This window comes from Silurus meridionalis, chromosome 22 (assembly GCF_014805685.1).
Source record: "Silurus meridionalis isolate SWU-2019-XX chromosome 22, ASM1480568v1, whole genome shotgun sequence".
Classification (NCBI taxonomy): domain Eukaryota; kingdom Metazoa; phylum Chordata; class Actinopteri; order Siluriformes; family Siluridae; genus Silurus; species Silurus meridionalis.
In genome coordinates this window covers 2,240,901-2,266,842 of record NC_060905.1, presented here as the reverse complement: position 1 = coordinate 2,266,842, position 25,942 = coordinate 2,240,901, and the positions used below count along the sequence as shown (strand labels likewise).

The window sequence follows — 25,942 nt, the reverse complement described above, 5'->3', positions numbered from 1 at the left end:
CATCATAATGTTACTGTGAACCTCATTGAAGAGACTAATATACCTGCACTTTACAAGTCTTCCGTAAACCTCCGTAAAAATAAAACTAAATAAATAAATAATAATAAAACCTTGGACACCTGACACTGCTCAGGTGTCCCCAGAACCTCAGAAAACATGAGACCAAAGTAGTGCTGAAAATGTTTACACAGGTGAGAAAAAAAATGCTGTCTAGTGCAAATACTTTCAAAAATAATGTTTATACTTTGTTTCTATCAATGAATAAAATGGAAAGTAAATGAACAGAAGAGAAATCAAAATCAAATCAATATTTGTTGGGAGCATTGTTTTTCTGCAAAACATCAATACTTCTAGAAACACTTGCACATTTTTACAAGAATCTCAGCAGGAAGGTCTCTCCAAACATCTTGAAGAACTAACCACAGATATCCTGGGGATGTAGGTTCCTCAAATTCTTCTGCCTCTTCATGGAATCCCACACAGACTCAATGATGTTGATATCAGGGCTCTGTGGGAGCCAAAACTATGACTTCCAAAACCCCTTGTTCTTCTCTACGCTGAAGATAGTTCTTAATTAAAATTGTTTTTCTTCCGTTGTCGTTGTCCTGCTTCAGAATACATTTGGGGCCAATCCTGACCAAATCTCCGATTCCATTTGTAGAGACACAGCCCCAAACTTGCAAGAAACTTCCACCATGCTTCAATGTTGCCTCCATATGCTTATTATTGTACTGCTCTCCAGAGCTTCGGAAAACAACACCTGATTCATCAATCCAGAGCTTCTGCTGCCATTTTTCTGCAGCATAGTTCCTGTGTTTGATGCATAGTTGAGGCATTTAACCTTGTTTCCATGTCTGAGGATTGGCTTTTCTGGTCTTTTCTTCCATGAAGACACTTCTGGTCAGACTTCTTCAGACATGGGTGTACCTGGATCCCACTGGTTTGCACTGGTTCTTTGCTGATGGCACTGCTGGACATCTTCTGATGTTAAAGGGAAGTAAGCATGATCTTTCATACAAGTTTCCTTGGTCGAGCACTGCGTCAGTGTGTAAGTGTAAGAACTGAAAGTAATAATCCAAAAATATGTGAAAAGAGCAGAAGGGCAGTTAAAATGTGGTGAAAAAAACAACTTTTTAAAAAGTACATTAATCATGTCATTAATGTTGTACTTTATTTTTAACAATAGACTTTATTACACACAATTTTATTTATTAACATCGGTTTATGATTTTAAACTGGTTTTCAAAATCAAATGCTTCAATGAGTCTTGATTCGTTTACTTCGGGTTACTGACTTCTGGATTCTTCACCAGTAACATTTCCCTACAGAAACCAAACAAATTACAGAAAGATCAAAGATAAAACCTGATTTATAATCATTCTAGAAAAAGAAACGGTGTACAGACACTTAACTGATAAATAAATTCATTCAAGATAGTATTTAATGCATCATAAAATCTAAGAGCCTATCAGATTCAAGCATGGAAATAAAGCCCAAGGGGCGGGGCATGCCAGATTCCTAATTTGCATATTCAAAATAAGCGGTAATTCATCTACATGTGTAAATGTTTCTGGTCTTAAAAGCAACTTCAGTATAGAATAAAAATTCCACATTTATATTCAATGCTTGTATGAAGACGAACCTGAAGTCTTTGGCTTGTTTCTGGAACATTCTCAACTTTTCAATCTCGTTCCTCAGCCTCTTCAGATCGTCACCCTGAAACTCTGGGAGAACCGAGTCCTGTGGTGGGAAACGCTCTGCTGTTATATCGCTTTATATTGTAGATACTGTATATAGTAGATCTTTAATGGTAATTAATAATAATCACAAACACACTGATGATCTGATTCATATTCCTACTATCTTATGAAATCTGATCAAGTTTTTCTGTCGTGCCACAGTTACGTTTTCTGAGAAATTAGAACAGCCTCTTAAATATCGAAAGAACCTAAGAGGAACATTGGAGATAGGCATGGATGGATAGATAAATAAATAGATAATGCTTAAATATATGGATGCTTAGATTTATAGATGGATGGATGGATGGATGGATGGATGGATGGATGGATGGATGAAAAATTGGATAAATAATGGTTAGATGTATGCATTGATGGACAGATGTATGGACAAATAAAAATATATAAAGGTAATTAGATGAATGAAAGGATAAATGAGGGTTAGATAGATGGATGGATGGAGAAATAAATAATGATTGGACAGATGGATGGATGGATGGATGGATGGATGGATGGACAGAGAAATGGATAATAGTTGGATGGATGGTTGGATGGATGGATGGATGGATGGATGGATGGATGGACAAAGAAATGTATAATAGTTGGATGGATGGATGGATGGATGGATGGATAAAGAAATAGACAATAGTTGGATAGATAGATGGATGGACAAACAGACAGTGGTGTATATGGAATGATAAATTGAGGAATGCTAAATAAAACAGTCATAATTAATGACAAATTGAATGGATGGAAGTGAATGGCTGGATAGATAAATAAATAGAGGGTAGAGTTGGATATAGAGATGGATAAACTGAAGAATAAATAAATAATTGGATAGTTTAAGAGACGATGGATGGATGGATGGATGGATGGATGGATGGATGGATGGATGGATGGATGGATGGATGGATGGATGGATGGATGGATGGATGGATGGATGGATGGATGGATAGGTAGATAGATAGATAGATAGATAGATAGATAGATAGATAGATAGATAGATAGATAGATAGATAGATAGATAGATAGATAGATAGATAGATAATTTCACCTGGCCTGCACTGAAGCTGCTGCTCAGGAGCTCTGTAGTCATGGCCGTTTCTGAAGCTGTAGGTACCTGGTGGAAGCGACCACCAGTTTGATGGGCCAGGCTCTTCAGAAACACGTCTGTGCTGCAACACAAAAGAGGAATAAACATCAACAAACAACGCAGCAGACGTATAAGATGATACAGAAATGTGATGACTGTACCAGTGGACCCGGAGTAAATGAGTGCAGTGATGGTGCAAATATGTGACGATGTGGAGGTTTCCACCTGTCTGGGTCGCTCAGCGTGACCGTGTGGATGGTGATATGTTTTCCTGATGTCAGTCTCTCGACCTCCTCCAGGACCAGACTGCAGCTACAGTCCCAGCGTCCGTCACTGATCACATACACACCAACCGAGTCGCCAAACACACATGCTGCCTGTTGGGGGGATGGGTTTCATTTTTAAAAAAGACACACTGCTTTATCTCTAGACAGACAAGTAAACAGACAGACAGGTAGACAGACAGGTAGACAGACAGGTAGAAAGAGAGGTAGAGAGACAGGTAGTGAGACAGGTAGACAGAAAGGTAGAGAGACAGGTAGACAGAAAGGTAGAGAAACAATTAGACAGAGAGGTAGAGAGACAGGTAGAGAGACAGGTAGACAGAGAGGTAGAGAGACAGGTAGAGAGACAAGTAGACAGACAGGTAGAGAGACAGTTAGACAGAGAGTTAGAGAGACAGATAGAGAGACAGGTAGAGAGACAGGTAGAGAGACAAGTAGAGAGACAGGTAGACAGTGAGTTAGACAGAGAGTTAGAGAGACAGGTAGACAGACAGGTAGAGAGACAGGCAGACAGATAAAGAGAAGCCCCTACACTATGAGCCGTGTTATTTTGAGTTATCAGCTTTCTGCTGTACATGTAGAGTTTCTAAAAGTTTGACTTCAAAAGAACTTTAGTCCTGCACTCCCCTAAATAATATATATACAGGGAGTGCAGAATTATTAGGCAAATGAGTATTTTGACCACATCATCCTCGTTATGCATGTTGTCTTACTCCAAGCTGTATAGGCTGGAAAGCCTACTACCAATTAAGCATATTAGGTGATGTGCATCTCTGTAATGAGAAGGGGTGTGGTCTAATGACATCAACACCCTATATCAGGTGTGCATAATTATTAGGCAACTTCCTTTCCTTTGGCAAAATGGGTCAAAAGAAGGACTTGACAGGCTCAGAAAAGTCAAAAAATAGTGAGATATATTGCAGAGGGATGCAGCAGTCTTAAAATAGCCAAGCTTCTGAGCGTGATCATCGAACAATCAAGCGTTTCATTCAAAATAGTCGACAGGGTCGCAAGAAGCGTGTGGAAAACCAAGGCGCAAAATAACTGCCCGTGAACTGAGAAAAGTCAAGCGTGCAGCTGCCAAGATGCCACTTGCCACCAGTTTGGCCATATTTCAGAGCTGCAACATCACTGGGTGCCCAAAAGCACAAGGTGTGCAATACTCAGAGACATGGCCAAGGTAAGAAAGGCAGAAAGTCGACCACCACTGAACAAGACACACAAGCTGAAACGTCAAGACTGGGCCAAGAAATATCTCAAGACTGATTTTTCTAAGGTTTTATGGACTGATGAAATGAGAGTGAGTCTTGATGGGCCAGATGGATGGGCCCGTGGCTGGATTGGTAAAGGGCAGAGAGCTCCAGTCCGACTCAGGCGCCAGCAAGGTGGAGGTGGAGTACTGGTTTGGGCTGGTATCATCAAAGATGAGCTTGTGGGGCCTTTTCGGGTTGAGGATGGAGTCAAGCTGAACTCCCAGTCCTACTGCCAGTTTCTGGAAGACACCTTCTTCAAGCAGTGGTACAGGAAGAAGTCTGCATCCTTCAAGAAAAACATGATTTTCATGCAGGACAATGCTCCATCACACACGTCCAAGTACTCCACAGCGTGGCTGGCAAGAAAGGGTATAAAAGAAGAAAATCTAATGATATGGCCTCCTTGTTCACCTGATCTGAACCCCATTGAGAACCTGTGGTCCATCATCAAATGTGCGATTTACAAGGAGGAAAACAGTACACCTCTCTGAACAGTGTCTGGGAGGCTGTGGTTGCTGCTGCACGCAATGTTGATGGTGAACAGATCAAAACACTGACAGAATCCATGGATGGCAGGCTTTTGAGTGTCCTTGCAAAGAAAGGTGGCTATATTGGTCACTGATTTGTTTTTGTTTGGTTTTGAATGTCAGAAATGTATATTTGTGAATGTTGAGATGTTATATTGGTTTCACTGGTAAAATAAATAATTGAAATGGGTATGAATTTGTTTTTGTTGTTGCCTAATAATTATGCACAGTAATAGTCACCTGCACACACAGATATCCCCTAAAATAGCTAAAACTAAAACTACTTCCAAAAATATTCAGCTTTGATATTAATGAGTTTTTGTGTTCATTGAGAACATGGTTGTTGTTCAAATTAAATCCTCAAATAAAATTAATCCTCAAAATACAACTTGCCTAATAATTCTGCACTCCTGTATATATATATATATATATGTGTTTGTGTGTGTGTGTGTATGTGTGTGTGTCTGTGTGTGTGTGTACCTTTAGTGCATGTAGAATGGAGGTTCCTCCGTGGGTGTTTAGCTGACTCAGCCATGTTACTGCGTCCCTGCACCTCTCCTCTGAAGCCTCCACCAGCTCCTCCTGCCACACCTGCACCAGCTCAGAGAACGCCACCATGCTGAACCTGGAGTGAGTAAGAAGAGTAAAACGGAAAGACAAAAAAAGAGAGAAAGAAACACAATCAAAGAGAGTGAAAGTGGGTGGGAGAGAGAGAGAGAGAGAGAGAGAGAGAGAGAGAGAGAGAGAGAGGTGTAATAAATAAAGGGAATGAACTCACCTCACTCTGCAGGTATGAAGCTGATCCCAGATCAGTGAGATGAGGTGTGTGTACAGTGTGGTGAAGTGAGGGGACATGGAGCCCGACACGTCCAGTACTATACACACGTCTCTCTCCAACACGCAACCAAACACACGTCTGCTGCCTGCAGGACACACACACACACACACACACACACACACACACACACACACACACACACACACACACACACACACACACGTGATCTAAAATATTAAGCGTCGCAAACAAATGAACATTTTTTTGATCCGTTATAAAATATCTACAAATTGTATATGTTTATATTTGTGTGGCTGAGAGAGGAGAGGAGAGGAAGCTGTGGCTCCAGTGAAAGGAGACGTGTTGAATTGCGATCATTGTGTTTCTTGCTTTAGTGATGACACTTATTCTCACTGTATGAGATTCCTGTCTGTGATGCAGTGATGGTGTGGATTGATTCAGGCAGGACGCCACTGAAGACTTGGGTGTGAAACACACTGCCCCCTGCTGGATTCAGGAAGGCTGTATGATAATATGACATCCACACCTCAATTAATTAGGACACCATTATTACAGAACATAATCATCTTTTTTTTTTTTGCAGATTTTGTACATACATTTTCTTATTTTCCTCATATGCTGGTGCTCTTTATTATAAGTTATTTTGCTATTTTTATCATGTTTACATAATGTTAGTGAAGTTTGTTTAATTAATGAATTAATAAATAGATCACATCATTATTATTATCTAATTGATCACAATCGCAGCCATTTTATTTACATTTAAATATGTGGTAACTGATAGATGTCCTTATCCTGAGCGACTTCTATCTGCTTCTTTCTGAGAAGTTGAGGGCCTTTCTCAAGGGCCCAGGAGTGGCAGCTTGGTGGTGGTGGGATTTGATTTGGGGGTGAGATTATGGGAATGTTGGGAGGTAAATACTTATGCAAAGCACTACATGGAATAGTTGCGTGATGATTTTGCTCACCTGAGAGAAGCCACTGCATCCTGTGAGCGTAACGCTGCAGGAGACGTTCGCTCTGGATCAGGTACTGCTTCAACTCTCCCGAACTCAGAAACAGATGTCGCTCTCGACCCTTTTACAACAAGAAAACACGCGATCGCTAAACACACGGCGGTTTGCGGAAGAGGGAATAAAACTCAGGTAGAAGGTTTCAAGCCAAAACTTGCCTTTATTTACCAAAGTCATGTTCACTTGAGCAGATCCTCACACACTGATCTCTCACTAACCATCACTTTTAAAGCTTCTGTATCTCTGCATAATATCCTTTACGCTGCACTGAGCAGCAGAGAGCAGCCAATAGTGTAACAATGCACAGGTGCAGCACTGTTTTTAGGCAAAGGCAAACTAGGCAGCTGCCTAAGGCACAATTACCTGGAGGGGGCGCCAGTGAGTGCCCCCTGCCCCGCTTTAAATTGTGTAATTTTTTGATTATTTACCTGTTTTTCTGCTGAAGTTTAATATACAGAACATGTTTACAAATTTAATTCAGGCAATTTTGCAACGCTTATTAAATGTGTTTAATCTTATTTATAGAAGGTTGAGATTGATTTGTATAGTGTGGGGGGGCGGAGCATGGTGTTTCTGGTGGGCGGAGCCATGGGGATGACGACAAGAAGAAGCTCCATTCACAAACCAGCACTCGATCACACTCCCGGTTTTGTGGTTCTCTGACCTCAACCCTACTGAACACCTTATGGGATGATTTTTTTCCCACTGAGCACCTCAGTCCTCTTCACTTCACCTACATCCTGCAGTCCTCTCTCTCTCTCTCTCTCTCTCTCTCTCTCTCTCGGAAAGATGCATCTTTTTCACTGTGAGTTTCTAAAATACACTTTCAAAAATCGCTGATGATTACCATAAACTTCCTTTTATCAGAAACAGAAAAAAATATTAATACGATCCGACCAAATCTGTCAGTAAAATCAACCTCTAAAAGATGAAGGATAGTTTAAGGGATGATCTATTAGTAGAATAATATGAGTGATAGATAGATAGATAGATAGATAGATAGATAGATAGATAGATAGATAGATAGATAGATAGATAGATAGATAGATAGATAGATAGATAGATGGATGAACGGACAGACAGACAGACAGACAGACAGACAGACAGACGGATGAATAAAAGGACAGACAGACAGACAGACAGACAGACAGACAGACAGACAGACAGACAGACGAATAAAAGGACAAACAGGCAGGCAGGCAGACAGATGGATGAATGAAGGGACAGGCAGACGGATAAATAAAAACACAAAAAGACAGACAGGCAGGCAAACGGATAAATGAAAAGACAGACAGATTTTTGTTCCACTATTTCTAATGAGTTTCTGTTTGAATACGCTGTAATACACACCACACTGCCACCTAGCAATAATTAATGGTTCTGCAACATTGATTGATTTGCTCTGTTTATCTTTTGTTCTTAAGTCCACAACTGGCATTTCCTTTCTTCTTTAATGACGTAATGTGAGATCAAACACGATGAAGTGAACGTGATGTGATGTGACGTGACGTGACGTGCTCTGGTTCTTACATTCAGGTGCACGCTGGGAAAGATGGTGCAGTATTTGGCAGACACGCTTCTGCTGACGGACGTGACCAGCTCCGTGCGGTGGGTGCAGGCAGGAACCGAGAGCAGCTTGTGGAGGTCCAGTTTCAGACTCCTGATTCCAAAGCGGCTCAGCCACTGCAGGAGCAAATATAAAATACGAGTATCAGCGATACATGGATACAAAAAGAGTTGATTTATTTCTTTAATATAAATAAGACCGAATTTGCCCAAATGGCTAATTTAAACGTTGCCTCTTGCCAGATTTTTAAAAAAGTAAAAAATAAAATAAATTACCACACATATAGAGATTAACATGGCAGAGGTAGAGCCGCATCTTCCTCCAGACAGAACAGGAAAAGAACATCTGGTTTTATTTCGTCTTTTATTTTACACTACAAAAGTGTGTGTACCTGTTTGGAGGAGGAGACGTCCTCGTTTTTAGGGATATGAATGCGCTTCTGAATGCTGTTTGCCTTCAGATGATTAAAAACTGAACCTATACAAACACAAACACACAAGCCGTAAATCTGAATCTGTAGAAACAAAAAAAACATTGTCACACGGTCTACTATTGTATAAAAGACTCCATTAATGACATTTTTCCGCAGTTAAAGACGGCACACTTGCACTACCAGGCCAAAAGTATTGGGACACCTGACTTTTCCACCCATATGTGGATGAATTGTTCATGCAGACTGCACACCAGTAGCCTCCTCACTCCTCCTCCATCCTGTAGTACCTGACTAGTGAACATCTGGACAGACGAGTGGAGCGTATTATAACAGCATAATGGGAACTCAATGTGGAATGGGATGTTCTAAAAGCACCACCCAATCTCACAGTCAGGTTTCCTCAAACTTTTGGCTGTAGAATGTGTAATTTCACCTGTGAAACCGATGCTGTCACACTCACCAGGGCTTCCTTCCTCCTTCGGAGCAGAGCAGGAGATTTTTCCTTCTTTTTCACTTTTGTGGAGTTTGTAATCCTGATCGGTTTCCATCCATCTGGTGGATGAGCTAGGAAAAGAAGCAAGAATTTTCAAGCCGACTTAAAACGAAGACCGAAACCAAATCCGAAAATCTGTTTCTATTAGAGCTTTCAATTCTTCTATCGAGCATCATTTGCCTCCTCCTCTATGTTGTACTGGCTGATGTTGTGGAACATCTGGGAAACAAGTTGCTGGAGACTCCTTCAGTATGTAATCAATAAGATTATTGACCTGCTTGATATCTGACTCAGGGAAGGAGCCTCCAGGGTTCTTAGTAACAGTTCAGTGTGTTACGCACCAGGAGGAATGAGCGCCTTGGCACTGTTTGGTCTCCATGCTGTCGATGGTTTCACCTCCGTCCTCCCCTGTGTGCACAGGAACAGACGCTGCTCTTTCACTACATTACAGTATTAAAGGAATTTTGTGCTGTTTTTCTTTCTAAAAAGAATAAATGTGTATTTAGAGCAGAATGCGTGTGCACTGAAATACACCGAAACTTGGATTTCTAAAATATATTAAAAATCTACCTTTAAAATTAATGAAATCGTCATTAAAATATGCAGAAATGTAAAAAATAATTATTCAAATATCCAGGAGTTTATTTAAAAAAAACTTTACTGAGGATACAACTAAAATATCCAGAAAGTTAGTTTAAAAATGTGTTAAAATTATAAATAAAATATTCCGTTTTATAATTATATTATAAAAATATGTAGATTTTTTTTTTTTAATTTTTTGAAAATAAAAGTACGATTTTTCAAGAATTTAATTATTTTTTAATTGAAAAAATATAAGTATATAAACCATGCATTTATTTTATTAAAAATATAATTTAAATATCCAGATTATTTTTTATTTAAGGTAAATATAAATAAAATATCCGAGTTTTTTATTTTTTTATTTACTGAAAATATAATTAAAATGTCCAGAAAATTTACATAAAATATAATTAAAATATCCAGAAATATCTTTTGATTGAATATTGAAAAACAATTTAAATATCCAGGAATTTATCCTTAAAATATACTGAACAATTAAAATAAATTAAATCCCGTTATAACTCATATCTATACGTTGTAGCTGAAGCAATCGTGTGAATCGTGTTTATATCGAATTTTGTGTGAAATCGGCAAATAAACTTCTGAATAATTAAAATATCCAGGAATTATATTATTTTAGATTTACTGTAAATATAATTAGAATAACCAGGATTGTTTTTATTCTGGAAATATAATACTAATATAAAAATTTTAATATTTGAATCAATATTTTCTAAAAAATATAATTAAACCTGAGAAGAACAAATAAATCTTCACCAGTAGGGAGCGCTGTCTAGGACTAGCTCATGATATAATCAGCGATGCTGAAATATGTCCAATAAAGTGAAAAGTGTGGTGTGTGTGTCCGTGTTTGTGTTTGTGTTTAACACTGACCAGCCTGGCTGAGCTCAGTCGAGTCTCCCTGGGAGGAGGAAGTGTGTGTTTCTGCTTCAGAGCTTCAGTGCAGTGAGCTGGACTATGACACTCTTCAGCATGAGCTTCCTCTTGATCTGCGCTGGAGCTGTGCTGGAGCAAAGAGTCCACCAAATCGCAGCACTGCAGGATAACATCGTCATCATCATCATCATCATCATCAATATCATCACCAGAGGCACAAGATCTACACGTTCATGATCTTCACCACAAGATCATTTCTATAACAGCAGCTCATCCACATACACAGTGTGCACGTGTGAAATCTTAATACACGTCTTTCACATTTAATTAAGATATTTTATATTCAGGAAAACAGAGCTGATCATGGCTGATCTCACCTTCTGCCAGTAATCAGCCGCCTCCTCCATTTCTCGGGTTAGGGTGGTGATGTCATCGCTCTCCACGATACCTGCCAATGAAGACCAGAAAATAGAAATAAAAATACGTACAATTTTTTCTCATTTAAGCCTCCATTATCTACTACAGTAACATTAAATGTAGCTGTAAACGGACAAAAATATACTGTATATGACGAGATATATATATATATATATATATATATATATATATATATATATATATATATATATATATACACACACACATACATATGCTAACTTTTTTATTTACTGAAAATATCATTTGCATATACAGGAATGTTTTTTTTTTTTTCAAAGTATAAAAATAAATATCCAACAATTCATTTTTGTTAAATTACTGAAAATATGCTTAAAATATCCAGCAATTTTTTTTCATTTTCTAAAAGTATACTTCAAATATCTAAGAATTTGTTTTAAACATTTACTAAAAATGTATTTCAAATATCCAGGAATACATTTTTTACATTTACTGAAAATTGTATTAAAATATCCAGAAAAATAAATAAATAAATAAATAAATAAATAAATTATATATATATATATATATACAGTACAGACCAAAAGTTTGGACACACCTTCTCATTCAAACAGTTTTCTTTATTTTCATGACTATGAAAATTGTAGAGTCACACTGAAGGCATCAAGGGCTATTTGACCAAGAAGGAGAGTGATGAGGTGCTGCACCAGATGACCTGGCCTCCACAGTCACCGGACCTGAACCCAATCGAGATGGTTTAGGGGTGAGCTGGACCGCAGAGTGAAGGCAAAAGGGCCAACAAGTGCCAAGCATCTCTCGGGGAACTCCTTCAAGACTGTTGGAAGACCATTTCAGGTGACTACCTCTTGAAGCTCATCAAGAGAATGCCAAGAGTGTGCAAAGCAGTAATCAAAGCAAAAGGTGGCTACTTTGAAGAACCTAGAATATGACATTTTTCAGTTGTTTCACACTTTTTTGTTATGTATATAATTCCATATATAATTCCACGTGTTACTTCATAGTTTTGATGCCTTCAGTGTGAATCTACAATTTTCATAGTCATGAAAATAAAGAAAACTCTTTGAATGAGAAGGTGTGTCCAAACTTTTGGTCTGTACTGTATATATATATATATATATATATATATATATATATATATATATAAAAAATTCTTTTCTGAAAATATAATTCAAATATCCAAGATTTTATTCTTATATACATATATTTTTTATTACATCTTTTAAATAAAAAATGTAAATAAAATGCATCACGTTATAAGTCGTATCTATAAACTGTAGTAATATGTGAATATTGATTACACCAAATTCACTGAACTGCGAAATCAAATAAATCTGACCAGAACAAATAAATCATCACCAGTTGGGGGAGCTCTAACTCGTGAAATAATCCTGTACATTTATACATCTGAGTAAGTGAGGGTCAAGGGTCGTGTTCAAGGGCCCAGCACTGGCAGCTTGGTGGTGCTGGGATTTGAACTCACAACCTTCCTACCAGAAGTTCCACATGTTAACCCTTGAGCTCCCACTTTAGCGGTAACATGCTGCCTGTTCCTCTACCCGTGTCTGTGATCCAGTGGAAGCGGCCGTTAGCGCAGTGCGCCAGGTTGCGCAGAATCAGGGCCACTTGGACGCGGGACACGTGATGAGACGATGAGCATCGGAGCGGCTCGACCTCTCTGGTGAACAGACACACGTGAATCCGGAGACCGGTGCAGAACTCCGATACGTATGAAAAGAGGACTGACTGGACACACACACACACACACACACACACACACACACACACACACACACACACACACACACACACACACACACACACACACACACTGTTTAGCAAAACACCTCAATGGCATCAGAGTTCTATTCTAATAGTGACAGTGTCTTACGTGGTCCTGATCCGGAGCGCCGGTGGTGAACAGATACACTCCGCGAGTGAGGGACGAGTCCTGTGGTTCCGACTCGGTGGCGTGTCGGAGAGCGGCCAGCGTGTTACGATCTCCTGCGCACTCTAATTTCTGAACCCACCTACAAACACACATCGTAATTAGTGTTTGATGCGAAACATCGCATCATCGTGATCATCGTCACCATCATCACTTACTGCCAGGCTTCCTGAAGGTTTTGGGGGTTAGAAGAAACTGCTCGTTCTCTCCACGCTTTCACATCTGCTCCAAACCTGTCCGGCAAACACAAGTAAATTTTTTTTTTCATGCACTAATATATTGGTCAGGGTCTACAAAACCTCTCGGAGAAGGTTCTCCACGGATCTGATCAGCTCTAGTGTTTCAGAGTAGGGTGGAGAACAAAAATCTGGTATTTACGCTATGATGTTGAAGCGATGCGTGCTGGGAAGTTGTTCCTGCAGGAGGAGTCGGACGGCATGCTGGATGTGCAGCTGGTGGTGGTCGCTCACGTCGGACACGTCCAGCACAATCTGCACGCTGTACACAAGAAATGCATATCTTCTATACACATCTTCTTCAGGGACCACAACTTCTGCTCAGATCTCAGCATGGCTGGTGGACATGTTGCTCATGGATATGTGCTCTTCAGATCTTCCCAGATCTCCAGGCCAGGATCTTACAATATCTCTACACAACTCGGACAATCAACTGCTCTTTTTCTCACGTGTTGAGCGATTTGTGTTCAACCTGCCCAAGTTCTCCTACACCACCCCGCACATCACTCCTCAGACTGCACCTCGTCCAGCACTGCTCCACTGGTCCCAACTTCTCTCAGGGCAAATATCATTTGTTACTGTAATTTACTGAAGTATATCAATTTGGGGGGATTTTTACTGTAACTTCATACAAGTCAAATCTCGTACTTTTTACTACATTTAGTGAATTTAGACGTTTCTTTTAATTTATGAGGATAAAAACGTAACTGGTGAAACACGCAGCGAGTCACCAATCAGGGTCGAGCGCACGCTCTGTTTTACACGTGTTCTGATCGGCGCTCGGTGCATCTACTGATCACCAACATACAGTTCAGCATCAGTTCAACATCAAGCAGAACATTTAGAGAGGAATAAATGATGAAGAAACTCCAGACTCGAACTCATAACACGTGACTTTATTTTAAAGTAAAAGTTAAAAAGAAGGTTTTGTGTTCATGATCATTGTAATAGAAATCAATCAGTGTTTGAGTCATTAATATCATTCTATTAATAGATCAGTGTGCTGAGAGTCACATTCGAGTCTTGTGAATCTTGTGATAAAAATGATCATAGGAACATTATAGTGTTAATAAATCATAGTAATTTGGATACTTAAGTACATTTGAAGGCAAAAACTTTTGTACTTTAACTCAACAGAGCATTTTAACTTTTCCTGGAGTGATATTTCAACTATTTCTACTTTAACTCAGCTACATGGTTTGTAAACATCAAGACTCTTCTCAGTTGCGGCACCGATGTGTTGGAATGAACTTCTCTGACTTGATCTTCTAAAACGCTGGGTGAAGACATTCCTCTTCCTGCACCACTTAAACTAGCACTTTATTTTCATGTGTATTTGATATCTTTATGTTTATAAGAAGTGCTACAATTCGGAGTTTTATGCGGACTTATGTTTGTACCCAAGTGAACCAGTCTTGATTAAATCATTGCTCGAGACGTCAAAACACGTCTGCTAAATGCGTCAATGTAAGAAAGCAGCGACCGCCGTGAAAATCCTCTGCCATGAAGATGATGAAAAAATTACAGTTTTACATGGAGACTTCTTCAATAAACACAACAACGCTGCTGTAAGAGCTGCTTCTACAGGAAATAAATCATCACCCCCAGACCCGAACTCAGGGCGAAATCTTTAGAGAGATGTAGAGAGATGTAGAGAGATGTATCTCACCTCTGTTCACACACAGTTCCCCAGATCTGCCTGCTGCTAAAGGTGTTTAACCACATGACCCTGTCCTCCAGGACACCCTCGGCCTCCAGGAGGCGCCTCTGAGAGAGAGAGAGAGAGAGAGAGAGAGAGAGAGAGAGAGAGAGAGAGAGAGAAAGAAAGGGGTATGAAAATGAAAGCAAGAAAGTGAGGGGATGATAGAGATCTGAGGAGTCTACCTGATAACTCTGAAGCAGGGGCAGATCCACATGCATGTTCTTCAGAGTGCCGTCATGCCACTCGAACTGCACCGTCGCTTTCTGGACAAAATGAGACAGAACTTATAGAAAATGAACATCGAAAATCCCTGCAAAGGGGGAAAAGTGCCCAAGGCATCACTGGCACCTGCCACTGAGCATCTTCTCCACAGTAGTATTCTGAGAACATGCATCTTCATCATTGACTCCTTACATCCCAGTTACAAACCTTTTAGGAGGAGATACAGGAACATCAGAATCAGCAGGTTCAGGGGCAGATTCTGAGTGATTTAGGATTAAGCCCATATTTATGGCATATGCAGAATATATGCCAGTGTCAAAAAAACACAATCTAAACCTCCTTCCATCCTAAAAGCCATAAAATCCTCCCCCCTGCATCCTAAAAGCCACAAACTCCTCCTCTTGCATTCTGAGACCTATAAACTCCTCCTTCTGCATCCTGATACCCATAAACTCCTCCTTCTGCATCCTGAGAACCATTAACTCCTCCTCCTACACCCTGAGACCCATAAACTTCTCCCTCTGCATCCAGAGACCAACAAACTCCTTCTCTTGCATCCTAAGACATAAACTCCTTCTCCTGCATCATAAAACCCATAAATTTCTTCTCCTTTATCCTAAGACCCCTAAACTTCTACTCCAGCTCCTTGACATTGCAGAGAGAAAGCTGTTGTATATACAAACCTCATGCACTTTGGACTGGACCTTCTTTCCCAGTATGGGGACAAACCCCTCCAGAGGAGTGTAGATGTTTGGAGCCAGCACATGGTACAGGTTCAGGTTCTTGGCTACAAACACAAAGCAGTTCAGTTTATCTCCAGCTACATTTATGATTATTTGTGACCTCTTGAAGGTCAAATCTGACAATGTTTATATTTATATGAAAGTAATTGTGTGAAAATGATTGTAATGTAAAATAAATTATGAATTATAAATTATAATTATGAAACGACTGTAACACCTTTCAGGCCGTTTGTTCTGAGCCACTCGGCAGAGGAGGATGGAAGAGGACCGGCAGGCTGGACACACAGTTCAGCACCGTGGACAGCGGTATGGGCTCCTGAGTTTAGATCAGACAGAGACAGAGCTTCTAAATCTGTCGAGATCTGCAACAAAAAGAAATACTTTTATAGACGACTTCAGCGTGTCTTTGGCATGACTTTAGCTGAATCTTTCTGAAAGTATTGGCACCGTTGTGATTCCAGAATCACCTCTGAAACGATAGACACCGGCGTGTGGTTCAGTCGTCCATGCTGCCGGGCGTTCTGGATGTGATGGAGAATGCTTCTTGCGGTTTTAATTTCAGCCCACAGAAGCTCCAGGTCACTACTGCTGTCCACTATACCCTACACACACACACACACACACACACACACACACACACACACACACACACACACACTATCCATCATTAAAAAATGCATTGAAACTCTGCCCCCTGAAGCCCAAAAAAATACCTCAACCTGTACCCTGAAGACCATAAACTCCTCCTCCTCCATCATAAAGCCCATAAACTCCTTGTTCTGTACCCTAAAACCAAAAATATCCCCCTTTTGCACCCTTAAGCCCATAAACTAATCCTCCTGCACTCTGAAGACCATAAACTCTTCCTTCTCCACCATAAATCCCATAAACTCCTCGTCCTTCACCATAAAGCCCATACACTCCTCCTCCTGCAGCCTGAAGACCATAAATGTCTCCTCCTCCACCATAAAGCCCACAAACCTCTCCTCTTGCACCCTGAAGACCATAAACTTATTGAAGCCCATAAACTTCTATTAATATCCAGTATATAAAAGAACAGAAACTCTATACAGGGTAATATTATCAAAATCTGGTTACCTGTGAAGCAAAAAACAGGTGAAATCGTCCTCCTGTCACTTTACTCATGTCCTTTACAGCTTCCTGTAAAACAGCAAAACAGAAATGGTGTTTCTCCTGAATAACAAAAGTTTATTTTATTATCATAACAATTATCACTAATAATCAAATTATTATTCTCACAATCACTGATGGACTGCACGAGTCGAGCAGCACCACGTGAGCACACAGAGACGTGTCCTGTACCATCTCTGACATGTAGGACAATAAAACATCTATATCCTGATCGGGACTGACACACACACACACACACACACACACACACACACACACACACAGTTATTGATATAATACACACAGATGAGAGTATTTGGGTTGATTATTAATGACTAAATAAAATGAATACAAATAATAAATAAAAACTAATAAAAAATAGAAATAAATAAAAAGAAAATAAATAAATAAGTTTAAAAAAATCTAAACATGTCTAAGCTTTTGAATAATGTACATTTGTTTGCCGAAAGTACTGAAATATATTAAAATAAAAATGACCAAAAAATATTACAATATATATATATATATATATATATATATATATATATATATATATATATAAATATAGGGCTGTAAAAAATAACACATTAATAACACGTTAATCAAAAATTCATTCTGACGGCATTAATTTAATAACCGTGCGATTAACGAGTGCGCTTTTCTGTTTGACCGTTTTTATTAAAAATCTAAATAAATAAATATAAAAGAGGCGAAATTTAAACCTCAGTGCAAAACACATTTATTCTCGACGTCCTTTCTTTACTCAGATATAAAAAAATTTAATAAAAAAACACAGGAAAATATTTTTTAATCACTAAACATGTGTTTTACTGCGCCAAGTCTCAAATCAGCACCAAAATCCGCCATGATTTGCACATCCGGCAACTAAAACCGTCCGTGTGGAAACATACCAGAAAAGTGTCATTTAAATACATTGAATTGAAAATGACATAATTTCAAACACCATCATTACTTTAAAACATTTACAATAATATTTAGTCTTCATGCTTTATGCTGAGTTCGGTTTCACTAATAATAAACAGACATTTGCATAAAGCATCAATATTCGTCCATGCGCATGTTTAGAGTATTAAAACTTGAAAAGTATTAATTTAAGGTACATTCAGAACAGAAAAAATTGTGCAATTAAATCACGATTAAATATTTCGATTATTTCGAATATACTTATATTATTGATTGACTTTTATTAATAAAATAGTAATATTTAATATTTAAATATTGTCGTATTAAAAAATATGCACTTTAGATGAAGAAAAATAAGCAAATAATATCAGATTTTTTTTCTTTGAAAAAATATCTCTATAAAAACATATTTTTTGATTTTTATTATAAAATTTATCGTAAATCGATAAAGAATGAACGCGGTTTCGAGAAATTCTGCAGGAATGATTATGAATTAAATAATTTCGAATAGAAATTAACATGTCAAGTTTGATGGATGCAGATCATTTAGAATTTTTTTTTTTTTCTCAATATAACAAGAAAATAAAAAATAAATCATATGGAGTTATATGTTTTTACTCGACTAAAAAAATGTAATGTGGACACCTAATCATAAGATTGCTATGTGCTTTTTTTTGAGCATCCCATTCCACATTTGCTGTTATAAGAAGCTCCACACTTCTGGAAAAATGTTCTAGTAGATTTTGTGTGAGATTCATTCAGCCACAAGGGTGTGTGTAACGTCAGGAACTACAGGATGGAGGTGAGTTGAGGAGGCCTGGGGACAGTTTGGAGAAGAACCACTTCAGGGTGGAAAAGACAAATGTCCCAATAGTTTTGACCATAGATTTGCTAACTTTGATAATATGATTAAAAAAAAGCCCCAAAAAAATTATTCTTAGTGTATAAGAAGAATCTTAAAAAATACATGATGTCACCAAAATCGTGTGAAAGACAGAAAGATCTCACCAGGAGCTCAGGATAATGAGCAGACTGTCGAGATGGGTTTGGCTCCGAGTTTTCTCTAAACCTTGCAGCAGGTTGCAGTTTCCGCTCGAGATCAAGCGCAGGATCCACTCCTGAACCTCCTGCAGCCTGGAGAAGCGAGAAGACCATAAGGACATACAGGATCATCAAACCCCTGTGAGATCCTGCTTGACAGAAGCTCATTTATTATTTCTCCTCCAGTCAATACAACACATGAGGTTCTCATATACTGAATGTGTTTAAGTGAACACACACACACACACACACACACACACACACACACACACACACACACACACACACACCTTTTCTGGTTAACGTCTCTCGGTTTCTCCCACAGACTGTTGACTTCTGTGCCTACAGACATTAAGTGCAGCTGCTTCTTCAGGCGTAACTGCTCCTGTACGAGAAGCTAAGAAAGAAAGCATTATAAAGTTCAGAACTCAGTATGGCAAAATAATTTCAGACGTTTCAGAACCTCACCAGGAGGTGGCGCTGGAGTTCCGAGAGCCTCTCTTCGAAGCAGCTCACATCAGAAGAGTCGACGAGAACTCCAAGTCTGGATCCTGGCACCATCCCAAAGATCTAAACTCACACAGAGGCATCACAGCATTAAAATAAAAAAAAAAACATACAAATATTAGATTTTCATTGTGTACCTTTCTGCTGCCTCGAGTCAGCCACTGGATTCTGCTGTGGAACATCTCGATCGCTCTGCACAAACACCAAACTCTGAGTCAGATATTCCTTTTTAAAGAAGAGTGATATAAGAAATAATCCAGAAGCACAAAGAAAAAGTCTGTTTATTCGGTTGATATGATTTGCGACGCACTGGTAAAGCTGCATCTCAAAGTCGTTGAGGGTCTCGGAGTCGATCTCCAGCTGCGCATCCTCCCCATCTCCTCTGTAAGATCTGCAATCAGCACAAACATACTCAGACACATCACAAAATCTTTTGGAACATTGAGACCAAACCCTAATCTCAAATACAAGATAAAACAAAATACTAGATAAAAAATACAAGATAAAACCTAAAGGCAACCTGGGAAAAGAGGAATCTCCAGGATGGGTAATTGCTTTGGAACAGAAAGCTTTGGACAAAAAAAGTCCAGGTCAAGCAGAAGATACCTCAGGTTTAGCACAAGACATCTGAGGCTGGGTAGAAAGTTAAACCCTAGTATTATCTAAAGAACATTCGAGCAATGGAAGGTAATTAGAGGGAAAAGCCCCAGGATGGGAAGAGGAAAAAAATCCAAATTAAGCAGAAAAAACCCAGCCTGGGAAGAAGATGGTGTCGACTTAGGCTAAAGGCTCAGAATTAGATCAAGAATTAGTCCCAAGTCCAAGGATGGATAAATGAAGCCTAGGTGTGACCAGAACGAGACCAAGGTGTGGCAAAACAAGCCTCAGAATGAACAGAAAACAAACCATCAAAAGATCTATGTGGGGTAAAAAATAAAGCCACAGAATGGGCAAATAACACTTCATGTAGGCATGATGGATAAATCCATAGCATATTGTTGGCAGTAGAACCAGTCCAGTGTTGAGAAGATGATGCTTTTATTGGGCAGAAGGTTGGATGAAAACAATCAACGAAAAAGTCAAAAAAGAATATAGACAAAAGCAAGATTAAAAGAATACCAAGCCTGCACAGAAGGTGGCCAGACTGGGTGGAAAGAAAAGCCCTCACACAGGCAAAAGAAGTTTCAGGTTGGAAGAAGCCTTCACCAGGGTGGAAATTGCCCCAGATTGCACAGAAAAAGGTGCCTCAGGCCGCAGGCAATTGACTCTTCAGCAAAAGCAGCCACAATGGCAGGATCAAGACGATATAAACTGGGAAAGAGAAGTGACAGGTAGATAAAGCGTAAGATTGGACAGAAGAAAAAGCACCAGATGTAGAAAACCAAAAGACACCACAGATTCCCAGGTTGCTGCAAATGAATCTATCAAAGCTTTACTACACTCACATCTTTATTGACATTATATCAAGCTAGCTTTTAAACAGCCTGGTTTAGCAAACTCAGCTTCATGGTTAATGTTAGCTACTCGATCTAGCTACGGTTAGCTCTAGTGATCGGACTCACACAGGAGCCGTGGAACAGTGAGAAAGGAAGTGTGAAAGAGTGAGGCCACAACTCTCCAAACTCCTCCATTTCAGCCACTCCTCAGAGGTTTCCTGCTCATCTGTATCTTCTCTCCGCTCCTGCAGTGAAGCCTGTGTGAGAACATCTGGATCATCAGGCAATGAAAATCATCTCGGCATCTCGATGATAGACGTGGAAAAATAAAACGATATAAATAGCAAAGAAAAGAAGTCTAGCAACAGAAGACGTCACCTTTAAAGTCCAGGTTTGAGTGGACTTGCTGGTTGAGGGTCCTGATGAGGCATGATGTGTCATTTTGGAGGACCTGCACACAGAATGGCTACGGCTAAAGGATCATAAAGCAATATAGACTACCTGAAAAACGTATTGTTCCCCTCCATGGAACTGTAGGAACGAGACAAATACATAGATAAAAATGACATGTAATTTCCACCAGTGTGACCACATGGTACGGTAATTCAAACAGGCTCTGGAATATTCTGTACCTTTTACATATTTCATTCATTTAAAGAGAAAAGGAAAAAAAAAATTATAAAGGAGTTATTAATATCCACTTTTAGAAATAAAAGATCTCTGGCTGCAACACGCTTTTAAAAATGTTGGGACAGGGAAACAAAAGTCTGTTAGGGGTCTCCACAGCGGATCATCAGTCTCCACTCCTATGTCCTCTACATTTGCCTCATTCAAATCATCTACTTGCATGTCTTCCTTCACCACATCCATAAACCTCCTCCTTGGCCTTCATTTTTTCCCTCAATACTCAACATTCTTCCACTGATATACCCCATATCCCTCCTCTGCACATGTGGAACCATCTCAGTCACGCCTCACATCATCATCACAGTATCATCTGCAAACATCATAGTCCATGGAGACTCCTGTCTGACCTCGTTCTTCATCCTGTCCATTACCACTGCAAACAGGAAAGGGCTCAGAGCCGATCCTTGTTGCAGTCCACCCTCCACCTTGAACCAGTCTGTTGTTCCTACTGCACACTTCACTGCTGTCACACTGTCCTCATACATGTCCTGCACCACCCTCACATACTTCTCCGACACACCTGACTTCCTCATACAATACCACAACTCCTCTCTCCACCCTGTCGTACGCTTTCTCTAAATCCACAAACACACAATGCAACTCCTTCTGACCTTCTCTATACTTCTCCATCAACATTCTCAAAGCAAATAATGCATCTGTGGTGCTCTTCCTCGCCATGAAACCATACTGTTGCTCACAGATGGTCACCTCTTCTTCTCAGCCTGGCTTCCACTACTCTTTCCCATAACTTCATGGTGTAACTGATCAACTTTATTCTCCTGTAGTTACTGCAGGTCTGCACTTCTCCCTTATTCTTCAAGATCAGTACCAGCACACTCCTTCTCCATTCCTCAGGCATCTTCTCACCTTCCAGAATCCTGTTAAACAATCTGGTTAAAACTCCATTGCATCTCTTCTAAACATCTCCATGCTTCTACCGGTCTGTCATCTGGCCCAACCGACTTTCCACTCTTCATCCTGTTAATCGCTGCTCTCCACCATCTTATTCTTCTTTCAGTCCTCACTCTCCTCCTCTTCTTCTTCACCTCCAAAACCATCCTACAGACCACCATCCGATGCTGTTTAGCTACACTGTCCCCTGCCAACACCTTACAGTCTCCAGCTCACTCCAGAATTTTTCTTTCTCCTCCATCTCACAACCCACTTGTGGAGCATGAGCACTGATGACATTTATCATCATCCCTTCAACTTCCAGCTTCACAATCATCACCCTATCAGAAACCCTCTTCACCTCCACTACACTCTTACTGTCCTCTTCATTCAGAATCCCCCCTACACCATTTCTCTTTCCATCCACACCATGATAGAACAGTTTAAACACCTCCAATGTTCCTGCTCTTACTCACTTTCCACTTGGTCTCCTGAACACACAACATCTCTACCTTTCTCCTCTCCATCATATCAGCTCCCTCTCTCCCTTTACCAGTCATAGTACCAACATTTAAAGTACCAACCCGAACCTCCACTTCTCCTACACTTCTCCTTCCCTGCTGTCTCTGTAGACGTCTTCCTCCTCTCCTTCTCCTCCTTCAGCCAACAGGAGCACAATTTCCACTGGTACGTTTTTGTCTAATGATACCAAAAGTCTAGAAAAAGTAAGCCTTATAAAAAAAAATAAACATTTTTAAGTTAATAAACAACAGATCAGTAAGATGATTGGATATAAATAATGTATCTTACAGAGGCAGAGTCTCTTTGACATAAATATGATCCAGAAATGCCAGCATCCTCTCTGGGCCAAAGCTCATTCAAACATTCAATTTTTTTGTTTTATTGTGAATAAAATATGGGATTATGAAATGTGCAAATCATCACTGTTGTTTTTTACATTTTGCACATTGTCACATCATTTTTAGAATTTTTTTTCCATTCTCTTGTCGCTTTAATGTTGATTTAAAACCTGGACTATAGTTTAACCTTTAGAACTAATATAAATGGTATGTATTTAGACCCTTAGGATTAAAGGATTAGGATTTATTTATTTAAATTTAAAAGCAAACTAAAAAACTAAACTAAAAGGATTTTTACGGAGGATTGAAAAAACGTGTAATTGATTTATCAACTTTATGACGTAATAAAGCATCGTAGATGCGTCGATATTAAGAAAATTCCTATAATAGGTGAATTATAATATAAAAAAAAAACCACCAAAATAAATAAATAAATAAATACCAATCCGTTGCCATTACACCATTATTGTTTGTAAAATAAATCAAAATAAAAACTTCTCATACTCACATGAATGGAAATATACATATAAGAACTGTTTTCTTTTTCTAGCTTTATGATTTAATACTTTAAGTAAAAAAAAAAAAAAAGAGACCCGGAAGTAAGTCAGGCTGCAGGACTGTGTAGATCTTCATGTGCGCGCTCACGCGGCAAGTCTCCATGGAAACCACGGGCACGTGGAACGCTATCCGCGGTGCACGGCGCGCGCGCACACGTATATATATCACGCGATACGTTTATAAAACAAACGATTAATTAGTTAATTAGCAATAAAGAAATGAAGAACGTCAGGTTTATGAACCTAATCAAGAAATTAATAATAAATTACTTTTTCCCACAAATTCACTCAATAATTCTTTATTTTTAGAAAAAGCTCTGATTATTATTGACCAAATATCCACAATTTTTATTTTATTTTTTACTTATTTTCCAAAATTGAACTGAGATATATAATGTGTAAAATACGATACTTTGCACGTACAGCTCAAGGCACTGTTTTGTCTCGGGTAAAAGGACAGGAGCGTCTGAAAACCGAACCAAAAAAATAATAAATTTAACCCAATTGATTTAAAAAATATAATGTTAAATATAATAAAACTTTTAAAAAAATTTTAACCAAGAGGAAAAAAATAAATAAAACAAGACAAGTCTGTTTCGTTTTACTTTTTTATTTCCGTTACTTCCATGTTACGTATTTAAAAATCAAAAATTACAAATAAAAAAAAAAAGAAGAATTACTGAGTCCTAAGCCACGGCGGGTTCGTTTAGCGCTCGTTAACGGTTAGACACGAGTTCCGCCTCTCATCCTCCGTCTCAGTGAGAAACACCTGGATCTTTTTTTTTGTTAGTTTTTCATGTAAGACGTCACTGTGAAGGTGAACACAGCTGTCTCTCCAGATGTGTAGAAACAGTCACGGAATGAGGAAAAACATGAGGTCCTGGTATGCAAGAGGTATTCACGAGGTCACATTTCTCTGGTTTGTCGAAGAGTTTGCATGGAATTTCCAGTTCACAGTCGTGAGAGGTGAGCGTAAAAAAAAAAAAACCAACAACAAAAACAATGATTACAAAACCTTCCAAAACCACAGAGAGCTGCATCAACACTTTCCACTGTACAGGAGCGAAGAGACACGAGCTCGGCTTCACAAGGAGGTGTTCTTCATAATGTTCTCAAGGTGGAGGAAACTCCTCACTTTCTTTAAGGTTTCTCACATACACTGTAAACTTGAAAGGATTTGTATCCAGCACCTGGTTTATATTTATGCCCACAAATGCATGACACACCTGTGGCAGGTGCCAGATTAGTTAAAGAAAAAAAAAAAAAAGAATTGGGGCAAAAAAGACGACTAACAAGCGATATTAATTGGGGAGAAAAAGTATTTTTCATTCAAACAGGATGTGATGATCCAACGTCCCTCTCGTTAACCATAAATTCGGTTTCCATAAATTACCCACGATGCCTTTCAGCAATCAGCGGTAGTGAGATTAAGTAACTTCAGCGCACACACACCTCCGTTAACTTCTCACAGGAGATAAAACAACAGCAACCAACGGTGGCAGATTCACACTGCAGCAAAGCCAATCACCTAAAAATGACCACGGGTGGGCGGAGCCATCTTTAGTTTTTCCTGGTTGCCAGGAGTTGTGTATATATATAAAAAAAAAAAAACACAAAGGTCGAAGAGAAAAGCATCGGACTCGACTGGAAATACTTTGCATCCTCTGGACTGGAACATTTGCTTATTTTCATTTGAAATGAACTGAAGAATGCACAGGGAAAAGCCCTTCTTGCATCCTGCTCACTTCAGTCTACTCTTAAAAAAAAAATCTATATTTTATAACTACCAAATAAAAACAACAAAAAAAACACCAGTAAGTGCGAAGTCTTTCCATTTTTTCTCCAGTACCTTTCAAGTCCCACATATTGTTCAAGTGGGAGAGGAAATTACATTTATTTATAAAAAAAAAAAAAAAAAAAAAAAGGGAAACAGTTCACCTGATGTTCAGTCTTCTTGGAAAATATG

At 39.1% G+C, this 25,942-nt stretch overlaps 1 protein-coding gene across 1 annotated transcript; it reads right to left on the bottom strand.

Moving 5' to 3' along the window:
- Positions 1-1,168: 1,168 nt before the first annotated feature.
- vwa3a (von Willebrand factor A domain containing 3A) lies at positions 1,169-24,051 on the bottom strand. The gene is made up of 32 exons (XM_046835406.1): positions 23,928-24,051; positions 21,360-21,432; positions 21,108-21,238; positions 19,856-19,936; positions 19,683-19,737; positions 19,507-19,608; positions 19,329-19,435; positions 19,006-19,131; positions 17,203-17,311; positions 17,041-17,103; positions 16,410-16,544; positions 16,160-16,304; positions 15,883-15,986; positions 15,160-15,240; positions 14,945-15,042; positions 13,418-13,537; positions 13,198-13,272; positions 12,983-13,121; positions 12,651-12,837; positions 11,055-11,125; positions 10,675-10,836; positions 9,540-9,606; positions 9,166-9,269; positions 8,664-8,786; positions 8,236-8,388; positions 6,661-6,769; positions 5,672-5,816; positions 5,374-5,518; positions 3,055-3,206; positions 2,791-2,911; positions 1,643-1,740; positions 1,169-1,322 (listed from the first exon to the last, which is right to left on the bottom strand). Coding segments are annotated over exons 1-32 (3,429 nt in total). The 5' UTR covers positions 23,930-24,051; the 3' UTR covers positions 1,169-1,276.
- Between the last annotated feature and the right edge of the window lie 1,891 nt (positions 24,052-25,942).